The 14,299-nt window shown below is 39.4% G+C and overlaps 1 protein-coding gene across 3 annotated transcripts in view; it reads right to left on the reverse strand.

Annotated features, from left to right (window-relative positions):
• The window catches only part of TEX10 (testis expressed 10), a 60,967-nt gene that overhangs the window by 644 nt on the left and 46,024 nt on the right, over positions 1–14,299 (reverse strand). For all 3 annotated transcript variants that reach the window (XM_049830107.1, XM_049830104.1, XM_049830105.1), the window contains exons 13-15: positions 4,219–4,299; positions 2,011–2,192; positions 801–1,011 (exon numbers count right to left, since the gene is read on the reverse strand). In XM_049830107.1, the coding sequence (XP_049686064.1) occupies positions 801–1,011; positions 2,011–2,192; positions 4,219–4,299 (474 nt within the window). The remainder of the gene's footprint in view (positions 1–800; positions 1,012–2,010; positions 2,193–4,218; positions 4,300–14,299) is intronic.

A 14,299-nucleotide genomic window follows, 5' to 3' on the forward strand; every position in this document is an offset into this window, starting at 1 on the left:
CTTAGCATTCATAAGCGGTTAAAAACCACCACCAACAAACACAACCCACCCGCAGTGGAACATCACAAAAACAGGCTGAGGTATTTTCAACACCAAAGGAAACCAACCACTTCATTCTCTGTTAGAGAACTTGCACGATCATCTCTTACATCTGATTTTGCCGCCTCTGAGGTCATTTCTGGTAACAGACCTTTTAAAAGCTACTAATGGATACGCATGGGTAGCTTACTCAAACCTGTGGGACATACAAACTCTCTGCGCTCAGAACTACTAAGAGCTTTGTGCGAAGACAGTTTCAGATTTTTTTTCCTGAAGGGAGAAGCAACTGTAGTAGTCTCAAAACCACTGGAACATAGACATGGGAATAGAAGCACTGGGTTTTGCAATATTCAAAAGAGAATCTACTTTGCACTGTATGTATCTGAGAGAGTTTAATTCAATAACATCCTCGTACACTTACGTACCCCTGCTCCAATAAACAGAAAAGACCAGTTTCTTATTTTGGGACAGCTCTCCCTCAGACAGGCTGCGAGGTAATCTGCTGCCAGTGCATTTTGTTAGGAAGCCACCTGTTGTCTGGGGCCGCTGGATTGGGTGCAAGCTGAATTTCAGAACTCTCATCCGTGCAGCGACCACAGGAGCTCAGATAAGCAGCAGCCTTCTACACAGCCTGGACTTCCGAGCCAAATAAAACACAACCATAACTTGTGTTTTGCTAAGCATCTGTTCTTTGTGTTTGCAGTAATTTTTAAACCTTGTATATCCTCATAATCTGTGGGAGACAACAAGAAGTTTCATACCATGATGTCCTTGATAATCTGTTGCACCAGAAATTCATTTGTGATCATATGGCTCCTGAGCTGACCATGTTGCATTAGTAAGCGAAGCAACTGAGCAACAACGGGCAGTTCTTCCCGACAGATCCTGCTCACTTGCAGACTTTGCAGCATCAGTCTCAGTAATCGTGGCAGGAGTGCTAATGCAGAAATACACGATCCCCACAGCATATCCCTGAGAGGAAAAGAGAACAAAAATTGAAATGATCGAGGACCTGTATTTCAAGTGTGCTTCTGTGAACTAGCCTCATAGCTGTACAAAGAAACGTGCCTCTGTGAATTCAATCATGCCAATCGCCTTAACCATAATTAGTGCCGAAGCAGAAAATTTGTACCAGAAAATGCTACACCTGAAAATATAATAAAATTATGTACAGCACTGGGAAAAAATTTAAGGTCCTGCCCTGAAGCTACAAATGTTGCTGAAGCTCTTACACAGTGTAATTTCTGCTTGATGCAGCTGGGAAGAGGTTTTTGTTCCAGTCAGGCACACCTGAATCTTTATTTAAGACTCATAAGAAATCAAACAATGGAATCAGCTTTTTGTGATATGCAAATCATTAAATACAGTCAGTGAAGGAGGACTGCAGCTTTAAAAACATGTTTTACATTTTAAGTAAGATTTGAACAACTTTCCTGTATATGGAACAGAGGAAAACCTGAAGTTTAAACTGTTTAAAGACATTTCTATTATACAGGTAAATAAACATATTTAAATCTGGCATCTGTAGCTTTTGGGGTTTTTTAATCAAATGGATTTGCAGTCTATAAAATGATGCCTGAGAAGTTTTGTTAAAGCTGAAATATCAAGTCAGTTAAGAGTACAAGCTTATAAAGCCAAATCCTTTGCATGTTGCTTTTCAATGTAACTAATGAAACTAAAGGCTAAAGCTGAAGATTAAGGTATAAATATCCACCTTTCTAAAGTCAGGACAGTTCTGACATCTAACTAGAATAATTTGAGATTAAAACTTCTTCAGTTATTGTTTTAAATAATTCCAGCTAACTTTGCAGCTGTTTTTCTTAAATTTAGGTACTGTTTTGAACTAAAGCAAAAGACTGACAGCAAAGTAAGTTGGGGGGATGTGGTGGGGGTATCCTTTCAATTTACACGTCGAAATACTTGTGGGTGTGAAGGCAGAGACCATTAACATGGTAAGAAAAGCAACATTACCTTTTCTGTACATGTTCTGCGTCCTCTTTGTCTAAAGTTAGCAGAAAGTACAGAAGACTGTAACAACAAGAAGCTAAGAACTTGTGCAGGTTTTCACTTAGGATGCAAGCTTGATCCAAGAGCTTATTTATGGCACATAGAACAGATCCAGCTGTGCTGTCGGGTATTACAACCAATCCAACCTGTATTGAAACAAAACCCCCAAAGTTCATCACTTCATACACAAATTTTTCTGATGGTATCCACGCATGTCTAGAGCTGAATGAGCCTCTTTCATATCATGACGTGTATTACTTTGTTTCTGTTCAAGTTCGACACACTGCTGCATTTTTTCAAATCCCTATTTTCCTAAGAAATTGCCACCCATACCAACAGAAGTTTAAACCAGCATCTTCATTCCATCCCTTCTAAATAAACACTCATCTCAAACGTATTTAAAAAAAAACAACAAAAAAACCCACTGCTTTGAGCCTTGCTCTGAAAGATGGTACAGGCACAAACAGAACAGGTTGTTGGAAAGAACAGGTCTTTCCTTTTAAGCATATATCATGGGACAGAGCAGCCCTTCCGTGTCTGGAAATGGCAGTGAGCAGTCACTGAGGTAGAAGGAAACACTGATTTACTCCAGAAGGAAAAGCTGCTACTGGATCATCATCCGGGTGAGTCTCCTTACAAATCCAACAGGCTTGACAGGAATGAGAACATTATGAGCCAAGTTAAATTAAAGCTAATGAAACATATGGTGGGCCCACAGCTGGGGTGATAAATCTTCTGTTGTTTAAATGAGAACATCATCTTGAGTAAGGACTTTATAGGCATGATAAATAATTTAACAAAAACAAAAAAAAAGTCTTTTTTGGGTAGAGGCAGTGAATTAGAAAGCAGTTTAAATTTTGAAGTGCTATTGAGTAACTGTCCTAGATTTTTGTCCTGTAAAGCCATAAAAAAAATTCATGCATTGCTAATATGGCACCATTTATCTTATTAAAAAAACTAATTTAAGGAGTTTTAGAGTAGCCTAATTTGCTCACCTGCAAGTACATTGTTTTAAGCTGATACAGGCAGTTGGTTCACTTAACAAGGTCAGCTGTTCTTTTAGAAATGTTTAGAAAAAGCTCAATAAAGTACAAGCTACAGAAATGTGCAACGTATTTCATTGGTATGATTACTCATGAGAGGTAAAAGATAAAGAACAACGATGGGTTCAAACTTTTAAATACTTCCAAGATAAGACACCAGGTGTATTTCAAGGCCACAGCTGTTCCTGACCAACTACAAATAGGAAATCATGACAGTGAGCTAGATCAATGTCTGCATATAAAGAAGCATCCCGAAGATCAAATTAGCCAACACTACTGATGAAACATGCCTGTCAGTCAGTCTGGAAGATGATGTGAACACAGATATTTCAATTTATACAAATCCAGTAGATAAGGCTGCTCCAATAAGCTCCCATATAGGATGTTGCCTACACAGTGCCTTTCTTCCCTGTTAGGTGTCATCATCCAGTTAGAGATCTTGGGCGGCAGCCTAATCAACTATAAAAATCCACTGAACTGTTTGCTCTCAAAGGGACAGTGTAGTAGAACGCATAAGCTGATCTAAAAGTTCTGATTTAAGCCAACACTCACCCCCAAAAATCCGGACTACAGTTACAGGTAAGCGACTCCCCATGGAAGCTTTGGTCTAGTCATTTTTCCGTAGGGGTCCACACAGGGAGCTGCCGATACTCGTTAGATTGCCAAACCATCTCGACAGGAAGACAGGCAGGTCCTCCCGCTCGGCAGGCAGCATCACAGGTAACTGCAAATCCTGTCCCTTACAATTCTGTTACCCAGCTCTGGCTTCGCCATCCCCATCCTCAGCTCAGGGAATGTTCGGTATCAGAAGACAACAGACTGTAAAACTCATCTAAAGCTGCTAGTGGCTCTTTTGAAAAGCCAACCAAACCAAACCAAGAAGCCTTTCAGAAGCTATCCTGGCTTGAAAATAAGTTGAACTATTCACAAATAAGAACAAAAAAATCCATGTAAGTTTGGACACCAACAGTTATTAGATACTTTTTTAAACATCACTAATCATGTTGAAAAACTTTTGCAAATGCTGAATTATGCATGAAATACATGGAATAAGTGCATCTGAGGGTTAATGAGGCTGTTACAAAATTTATCACAAGGATGTTAACCTAGAAGACAAAACGGTACTTACCAGGTATTTACAGATGCCAGTCTGGAGGATGTCAAAACACTGACTTTGTGAAGGTATAGTGGACAAGCTGTGACAGATCATCTGTTATAATAAAACAAAGTTATATTTAAGTACTCCAAATGTAACCAGCAATCATTCACTGTGTAGTCCTACTTTGTTGACAGATCTAAATACAGAGTACCTATGGGGACACGTAGCAGCTTTGTCTCAAAGTATTGATTCTTTACAGTGTAAGAGTAACATTGTCAACGCAAATTATTCAGTGTTTGAAGAGATGAGAGCCTACACCATTATTTTTTTTGGTAGTGGCTTTCTTCATTTTACCCATGTGATGGAAGTAGAAGGCCAAAAATACTCTATCCAGCTACAGCACCACACTGAGCCTTTCCTAGGAGCTGATGAATTTCAGAAAACAACTTCACAAATAACTTTATCAAGCACAAAACAGAGGAATCACAGCAAAACAGGACAGAAAAATTATGGAACAAAGAAGAAAGTAGCAAAGATCCATTTCCAACTTATTTTCCTCTACACTGCCAAAAGTGTCATGTTCAAAGATGATACAAACTATAATACCACAAAGGGAAATCTTGTTTTATGGACTGCATAAAACTTCCTGGTGCTTATATATCAGGCACTAGCAAACTGTATTAGCTGCCCAGAGGTATGATGAGAAGAATTTAAGAAAAAAACAAAACAAAAAACCCAAAGAAACTGAAGACTCAGATCTTCATTTTTTAGTAAAAATCCACATGGGTAAGCATGGCCAGGTTGGTGGGGGAAGAGAGAGAGAGTTGACCAAGACCCCATGAAATGCTATATGGCTCCTGGATAGGATAAAGAAACTAGAACTCTAGTAGATCTGCCTAGTAAGCTGTGCTACAATCCTCAGCAGATGGCTTTCTCTGTTCCTCTCTTCCCTTCCATCTATTCCAATAATTTGCAAACTAAAGAGCCTGGATGACCTCCCTCTGTTTACATTCGCTGCTTATTCCACCAGAGTGTCAGCTGAAGCCTCCAGAAAGCAACGCATGCAGCGTGAGTGTGTTACTAGACCATCAGCAATCGTGATGTCCTGCTAAGGACAAGGAGGATGGAAGAACCAATACGCAAGGATCGAAATCTTCTGTCTGCGCTTAAGGGAATCAGAAAGAGAACAGCAAGATCAGACGTTTGAGGGAGGAAGAATTTAAGTCTCCGAGTTTTACAAATACCTCAACTAAGCAAAAACCGTTCCTCTAGGATACTTTGCTGACTGAAGAAAGAGTTCAATAAAATTTTCACAGAATGATCTGACTTGAGGGATTAAATTCCCTGATACCGTCTCGGTTTTCAGACGTAAGTTGAATCAGGGCAGGTCAAGACACCTACGCAAGAGAATGACAAAATAGAAAACATCACCCATGTTGTGTCAAAAATAATAGTAAAAAATATTTCCAGCTGAAGAGAGACTCCAAGGAAAGGAAAGGTTAGGAAAAGAACCATTAGCTCAAGGTCCTGTGGTATGAAAATTCAATCCTAAGTAATGTGGTTGCCAGTGGTGGTTTAATCAGAATGGCCAAGCACTATCATGTGTGGTGATAAAAAGTGTGCTCAGCTTTTTTTCAAAATTACATACCACACATGCTTTTAGTCCTGCTTAAGCTGGCCAAATTCAGGAGATGCTTAACACGTCTGCTTGACAGAACACAATACTGTGAGGCTGTCGGGACATTGCACGTGTTAATCCCGTATCACAGGTGTGATTTTGTAAGTATTTTGTTTGACTAGTAGGACTATTTAAAAGACAGTTTTATAGATAGTCTTGAATAGCTTTATTTATACTATACATTTATTTAATAATGAAATAATATTATTAAAACTGCGTACGCCATCCTAGGTATGGTAGTGCTTCTGTACACCGCAATTTGAAAGTGATAAAATATTAAGTACTCTGAAATATTCCCAAGAAACACACTCAAAACATCTGCGTCAAGGAATAAAGTCAAGCTGAGACAGAGGTTACTACTGGGGATTGTCATGTCAAGGACAAACTCTGACACCAGTCTGACCTAGTATTTTAACAAGTAGCACTTACACAAAAGGTAAAGCTACATTGATGAAATCTGTCGGCTGACAGCTCAAAGTTGAGAAACACTGCCAAGACAGGAGGATTGGACTAACCTATAGAAAAGACCGCATGGGTTTGATGAATGACACATAGAGAAAAAATGCAGTGAAACAAAAGTGGCGGGTCAGGTGCTTGGAGACTAATACAAATTTCTGCACGCAGCTAGGAGTTTTAACAGTTGGAAACGAGGAGAAAATTCTTTGCTTAACAACTGACTGCAAGGTGGTTGTGATAGAACCATGAAACAGGCAAATGTCACTTTAGGATGGAAAAATAATCACAATAGAATTGATCAGACAGAATACTGATCGTCTGTTCAATACTACTCATAAGATCCTACTTACACTATTTCTGACATCCTGTGCAAAATAGGAGTTCCTCATTATCAAGAAAGATAAATTCAAACTGAACGGGCATAGAAAAATTGCACGAAGACTAGAGATCCTGTCCTACAGGTGTCAATACAAAGAACTTAACCTGCCTAAGCTGGCAAAACTATACCCAAGAAGGGATATTATTGTCACTTACAAATACAACAAAGAGGTGAAGACCTCTGCAGGAAAACAAATGTAACCAAACAGCAACAAAAAAATAACGATGATCATAGCTGGCTGGGAATGGAGATGAGATGGAAATTAGGAAGGATCATTATGAAAGGGGAAATGCAGGAGACATTCATTGCTCCTAAGAGCTCAGGCAGTTTACAAACAGGGTATGCCGTATGCTTGTGAGCGCCTGACACTAGACACAGTATGCTGGAGAGGTCCCTTTTAATTCCACACATACGTATCCACAAGAGGTCCACAAATTAAAGACCCTGAAGGCAAATCCACCAGACCCAGCCAGCAAACTAAGGTTTCATTATTAATAAAGCCATTTTCAGTATTTCACCCTTAGGACTACGTCCCTAGAATAGGCCTACCAGTCCACTGAGGCTCCCCCTGAAATGACAAGTTGTAGGCGCATTTCGTACAGGTACAATTCACCGACACTCAGACTCTTCCAGAACTGGCAAGGAAAACGGGCATCATACCACTGAAGAGCAGCATACTTGCTTAGAAGGGTTGTGGTAAAGCGCATTGGCAAGTTAGTTTTTCAACCTTTTAGATCCTTCTGACCCTCAGAATAGCACAACCGTTCCCTACATCCAGTTCTATTTTCCTGTGATTAAGTGGGAGTGGCAATCATTTTCACTTCCATAAATTAAATCCTGCTTGAAATGGCTTTCATAACAAATGCCTGTTATAAAAAGTGAAACTGAAACGTTATTAGACATGGAAATGAAAAGCAAAGAAAACTTAATTATCACATGAAAATTAGTATTTTTCCTGACAATTTACTTGCCTTAGGCAAGGGTTTGCATGATGTTTAATTTCCATAATAAAATGTCACAGCTGATTCATTATTTTACATTTGATTAGCATTTATCACATTTTTGGCGCATTCATAGATTGGTTTTGGACCAAAGCCAGAGCAGTTTCATTTCAGAGTATTACTGAAGTAAATGGACAGAGAACGAGCATTTCTGATCATAGCGGGGGTTTAAATCTTTGAGACCAGTATTTATAACAGGTTTGGTTTAGGCTTAGAGGCTTTGGGGTTTTTGTGGTTTGGTGTGTTGGTTTTTTTTTTTTTTTTTCTTCTTTTTAATTTTGTTTGAACGTCCACTTGAATAAATTCAAGCCAAAAAAAAGCATTCTCTTAAATAGGGGCATTATCTGTTAGCATTATGCAGCAAATACTACAGGCTCCATAATCCACTGGCGGTTTTTCAAAGCAAACCCTATTATCAGACAAGCCCAACTACCCGTCATACCCATGAGCCACGCAACTACAACAGCAAGTTCCCTACTTGTGCTTCAGGAAATTGTTACTACATAGGCCGCCTTGCCTGCCATACTGAACACATACTCCAACAGTAGCCAGCTAAAATGGTCGGGGGAAAAGGCTGGGAAAGCAGCCCAGGAGCACTCGCTGGGCTTTTTGGAAATCCTGACGCCATGGAGTATTTTACTCCAGTCTTCAACTGGATGAGTTAAAAGCGTTTTTGCTGCTGACAGCCAACCTAACTCGCTCTTAATCCAATCTGAAATGGGCTTTTCATAGCTCTAACGTACACAGAAATCCATCAGTTTAATATTACTTATCTGCAAGATGCTCTCAACTCCAAAAGGCAGAGCTGGGATGACCCGAGGAAGCCCAGTCTCAATCTCAGCCCTCACACCAACAGGAACATGCACAAATGATGAACCGAGAGTGATGTTTTGTTCGTTCTTTAACTGTTCCCACTTCCTAAATCACTAAATGCTTCCCATAATGTGATAGAATCCCAACTCAAAAAGCCTCAAGGGAAACATTTTATCAGTAACTCCCCAGAGAAAATCTGCATATTATTTCAAATTTAATTGTGCTGCAAAGTACTCTTTTTCAAAGAAAAATAACCACCTTCCTCTGAAAACACACAGAAGCGTGAGCACAGAGGAGAACCAAGCAAGCAGGAAAGATAATGGATCAAGTACTTTAGCAAGCCACTCTGTGGAGTCAGACCACAGACACTTCAGGCTCCAAGAGAAATGATTTTATTGGAAAAATAAAAAGTTGGCACACACCAGACACTATATATCCTAATGTGAACTTTAAAATATATTTTTCAATTCACATCGACATCCACCTCAAACATGGGTAACTAAAACGTAACAGGCTGTTCTGCAGTCAATTCCCAAGCCCTTGTGAAATGACTGTTTCAAGCGGGACTCTATCCACTATAACATGTTACTGCAGAGCGTAGAAAACGAGAAGTTTTCAGGTGATGGGGCAGGCAATGAAGCTTGTCGTCTGAAGCTTGGCCAGCTTCCCCCGAAGCACCCTAGCTTATCAGACAGTGTACTCCCTTGACAGGTGCTGCTTCTCTTTCTGAAGTAAATTGATTTGACAGGGCAATATTAACAGTGCCCTGAGTTGTCGAGAAAGCTGCGTACAACAAGAGATCTTTGTTCATCTGCCTTGGCTAAGCTCACAGGGGCGGATGTGAAAGGTACTCCTGATTCAGTGACTCCAGAAAAAAAAGTAAAAAAACCCACAAAAATATCCCCACAAAACCCCCACACAATCACAACAAAACAAAACCTAGGTTAAAAAAAGAAAAAGCCCAAAAGAAGGAACAGAGTCTGCAGGAAAACATTACATAGGTGGGCAACTGAGGGGAAAAAACCCACTATGGGACTACTTTTACATTCAGGGTAGCAAAACAGGAATACAGAAACTTGTTTAAGAATTATAAAAGCTTAAGAACATGTATTGTGTCCCGCATCTTGATAGAGTACGTATTTCCAAAGACTTAGAAGGATTACAAAACACAGTTAATGTCCAATTGCTGGCTCAGAAACAGGATAAGTGCAGCATACAAACTCATCTTGCACCTGTTGAACTGTGGTGATTGCCTGTCTGCAGACTCCTTGGCTGCGGCACGCAGGCTGATGTTAAGCCTATATTCAGAGTCAACTAAACCAAGTGAAGTTATCTTTATTTGCCACTGGACACAAATACACGAGTGGCAATCACCACCACTCACCTCCTGTGCAACAATTTGATCACATGCTTAAATCTGGGTACCAGCAAGATTCGGTGCCAGGAGGCAGAGAACTATCGGCTAGAAACAATCCTACTGCCTCACTAAGCGACAGGCGTTTCTGAAAATATTTTCTTTTGTCAGCAAAACCAGGTTTTATACTCAACAGCTAATGTACTATCCAGGAATAGATGAAGCTGTACCTGAAAAATGGCACAGGTCTGGTTCTCTTCTCAGAGCCATCTTACTAACAAAATTCAAAGAAAGGACACCACAAAATAGCTTTGCTACCCAAGAAGCTTTCGTTTCATCCTCTTACAGCCACAATAAGCCCCACTTTCACAGCTCTGCAGCTTCCTCACACCTATAAAATGTCACCGCGGCCGATACCTGCTCCTCGCGGATGCCTCCTTGTCAAACCACCACGTGCAGGATGGTCAAAGGCATACCTGATGTACAAGTCTCCAAATTCACCTGCCTGCCCCTTCCCAAAACAAAAGGATTGGAAAACACAGAAAACAGTACACTTAGGAAGCTAGCTCTTGTCCCATAAAGTCTGTCTTTCTGAGCAAATTTAGTTTAGGTATCACAAGCCAGGATGTGAATATATAGCATAACGCACAGTAACAGTGCGGATGTTAATTCACATCGGTTACACCCAGTAACATGTGAGCTCCCAGCTATAAGGCATCGCAAGATACGCTGGAAGTATATGATGCAGGTACAATGGAGCACTGGCCCGAATATCAAGTTAGATTTTTGGGGAGTTTGTGTTTTGGTGTTTGGGTCTTATTGGGTTTTTTTGGTGGGTTGTGGGGGTTTTGTTGTGTTTTTTACATCTTAAGAAAATTATGGAAGATACCTTTGAAAAAAGCTTTATTCATTTTAGGAGGCATTAGATTTATTTCTATAATTTCTCGTTTCCTTGAAATCTGCATTACTTTTCAAGAAAAACAACATTATTTTCATTTCTAAACATTAAACTTGGATAAAATGTGGTTTTACAAAACACTAATGGACTTATACGGAATATTTTATCCTCCCTAAAGAGGGTAAAAATTACAGCATATTTCTAGTTCAGAACAGATACTATTTACCCTCTGCTGCTGCTTCTCCCCAGTGTAACTTTAACCTGGAAATCTCAATAAAGACAACAAGTTGAAATCTTAACAGGAACTTCAACTCCAAATCTGCATTTTAAAAGTCTAGTGTTTTTTTGAAGTGTTAATCTCTGCTTGAAGTTAAGCTACAGCACTGCACCACCACCTTTTACTTTAAGACAAACATCCTTGCAGGACGTTTCATTTACATGCATTGACTTTAATGATTTATCAGAATTTTTCATAGCATATCAGTGCAGATACAGCCTTCCCAACTCTATTTCACTTATAAGACTTCACCATTTTTGACACACATTAGTATATTACATTACATGCATTCCAAGGTTTTTTTAATTCAAGACTGCTTTTAAAAGCAGCTGACCTTCCCTAGTGTCTGCTCTTATGTTTTAAACATTTTATTGAGTATTTTATTTCTTCAAGTCAGCTATGTGCTCAATATAATTCTAGAACCTCGACTTCAAGCAGAACCTTCGAATTATCATTTGCCTTCCCCCTGCCAAAATGGTCAAGCGTCACAAACATCAAATATTACAACAGAAATGATCATGTATACACGGTTACCTTGTTACAACTGTTCATTTCTGTTGGCGCTATTTCATTCAATACTGGCAGAGCAATTCAATTACAGGGGAGTGAACAATATTACCAACAAACACTATAGGCACAGTTAAAATGAGCAAAGACTGAAGCCTCTTCCCTAAGGCTGCAACCATTTATTCTGGAGCCCCACCTATTTCGGCTACAGGGATACGATTTTAAATAATTGGCTTTAATAAGGCAGAAGTCATTTTAAGTAGAAGTTGCTCCAGAAAAGGAATCGTGATTTCCACATTTAAATATCTTTTAGACAAAATATGAAGATTAACCTTTACAGCTACACAAAACAGCATTTAAAGGAATACTTTTTTGCTCCTTAAGTGAAAAATCACCATTACCTAAAAGCTTCCACAAAAAAAATCTGGCTTCAGATTTCCACTATACCAATTGCCACTCTCTAGACAAAAAAAAAGTTCCAAACAGTATCCACCTCAAAGCAGTTTTTGTTATAAACCACTTAAAAGCATTAGTTCCTACGAGAAGTGCATTTGTTTGGCTTTTTCACCAATTATAGTTGCCATGTGCTAAGTGCACTGATTATATTAACACTCCAAATGTCCAAACTGCCATTTGAAAACGCCTCAAGTTATTCTTTTCCTTTACACAACTTGCTCTTTCTCCAGAGGCATACCTTTTCTTCTCTCGCATCCCTGGCATGCGTACATTATACATTAAACTCCCTCTTACAGTTCATTACCATTAGAAACAAACACCACTCACTGCACAGTACAGCTAGCTAGTGACAGAAAGCTGGGACTGCCTTCCTTGGGATTTGAAAACGAAGTCGAGCAGCGAGCAATAAAGCCGACAAGCCACAGCCTCCTGCAGATTCACGCCTGGGACCCTTCATCCCTTGCCCTTCCATTTTTTCAGCACCGTAACCCCCCCTGCTCCTGCCTGACAACCCCGACACCCCCAGGGCTGAGCCTGGTCCGGAGTGATGCACGTGCAGGCTGCCCAGCTGGCTGCTGCCAAGCAGGATGCAGAAACCGAGTTATAAACTGCCTTGTGCTAAGCTAGAGGGTTTTTTCTCTTCCACCTGCTTATTTTCACAAAACTCATGGGCAACTAGTATTTGGAACTTTACTCTTTTAGCAGAGCGCCAAAAACTAGCTAATGGTTTAGACAAAAAGAGAGAGAAGAAAGAGGAAGATGGATGGACTAGTAATAATAAGAATCTGATCACTGGTCTCATTTAGTCATAGGAAACCAGACTGTCAAATCGTAATTCCATCAGTTCCTTATTTATTTCCATCTGCAATAAAGTATTTTTCCGTTATGAGGAAACCCTGAATTACAACTACACAAAACTCCTTTAAATGAACAATTCTAAACATGAAGTAGAGGCCTGAATGCTGCCTGCTCTGCAGCCAACAGAGGGCTGTTCTTATTTACTAGGTATTTTAAATTACTACAAATATTTTGCTTAAAATTAGAGCATCACCATAAACTTCCTTACCCAGAAAGGGAAAGCATGAAAGATTCAGCATTCAGAAGCTGTGCTGCTCTACTCACTTCCACCAAAAGCATGACTAATTCAAGCCGGGGTTTATTATTTCCTGTAGCACTTCTTCATTTAAATAAAATAATTTTGTCACAGCTAAAAATATTTTGATTCTGAAATTGTGTCACACCTTGAACTACGTCCACTTGGAAGAAAGAGGTCTCCAAACCTCCCTCCCTCAAACTCAATGCACATAGATCCATCATTATCATACGGTCTTTCAAGACATCCTGCAAGAGCCTCATGATTTGCTAGCAGTTTTCTTCTCCCCAAAGCTGCAGCTCTGGGTTTTGGGGGGGTTTTGTTCCTGTTTGGTTTATTTTGTTTTGAGAAGAGAGTAGCTTGTTCAATACCGGATGCAATCTACTTGCTCTACAAAAAGTATTGCTGACAAATCTTGAACTGAAAGGTTTTTCCCAAGCCAGGATTCTCCCCCCCACTCCGTTTTTTGGGCTTTTTTGTTTGTTTGTTTTATAACAATGGTCCAGCCTCCAAATCCCAAAGTTTTTAAGGCCTATAGTGCCCAGAATGTTTTCTTTACAAATTGAACATAAAATAGAATATGGGTCAACATGTTTGAGGTTGGAGAATGGTACTCTACAACGAAAAGATAAAAATCCTAAAACTTAATGAACACAGCACTGTATTAGATATTTAAACTCAGAAAAAACAGTTATCTAAAAGCTTAACATCTGATTTTTTTTTTCACGAGGTAAATTCAGCATAGCTTTGTTTATATATCACTTACCATATCTACAATTGCATCTGAAATCAAAACCAGCCAAAAGAGAAATGAATGGAATCCTGTGATTCATAAAAGGAAGTGGTTGCCTTAATACTGATCTCTTTGTAAAAACAAAGAGATTTAGAACACAAACAGTGTATCTCAGAGACCATTATTACCAGATCAGATGCAAGAAGAAAGAATATCTTACTTTTTCTCTAGTAAGAAAGGAAGCTACTGAAGAAGTGCCCCTACTTTTCTATCCACAAATTCCATAGAAACAAAAAATAGCAATTCTCAGGGGAACACCCCAAACAGCACTGCAATACCACCAGCCCTTCTGGCAAGCATTTAACAGGAACAGTTTGACTTCCAGATCATATGTAAGTGTAACCATCTAAAAAATAAAAAATAAAATCTCCCCATGCTGGGAATCTCATTATGCTCAAAAAAAAAA

This window comes from Accipiter gentilis, chromosome 27 (assembly GCF_929443795.1).
Source record: "Accipiter gentilis chromosome 27, bAccGen1.1, whole genome shotgun sequence".
Taxonomy (NCBI): Eukaryota; Metazoa; Chordata; class Aves; order Accipitriformes; family Accipitridae; genus Astur; species Astur gentilis.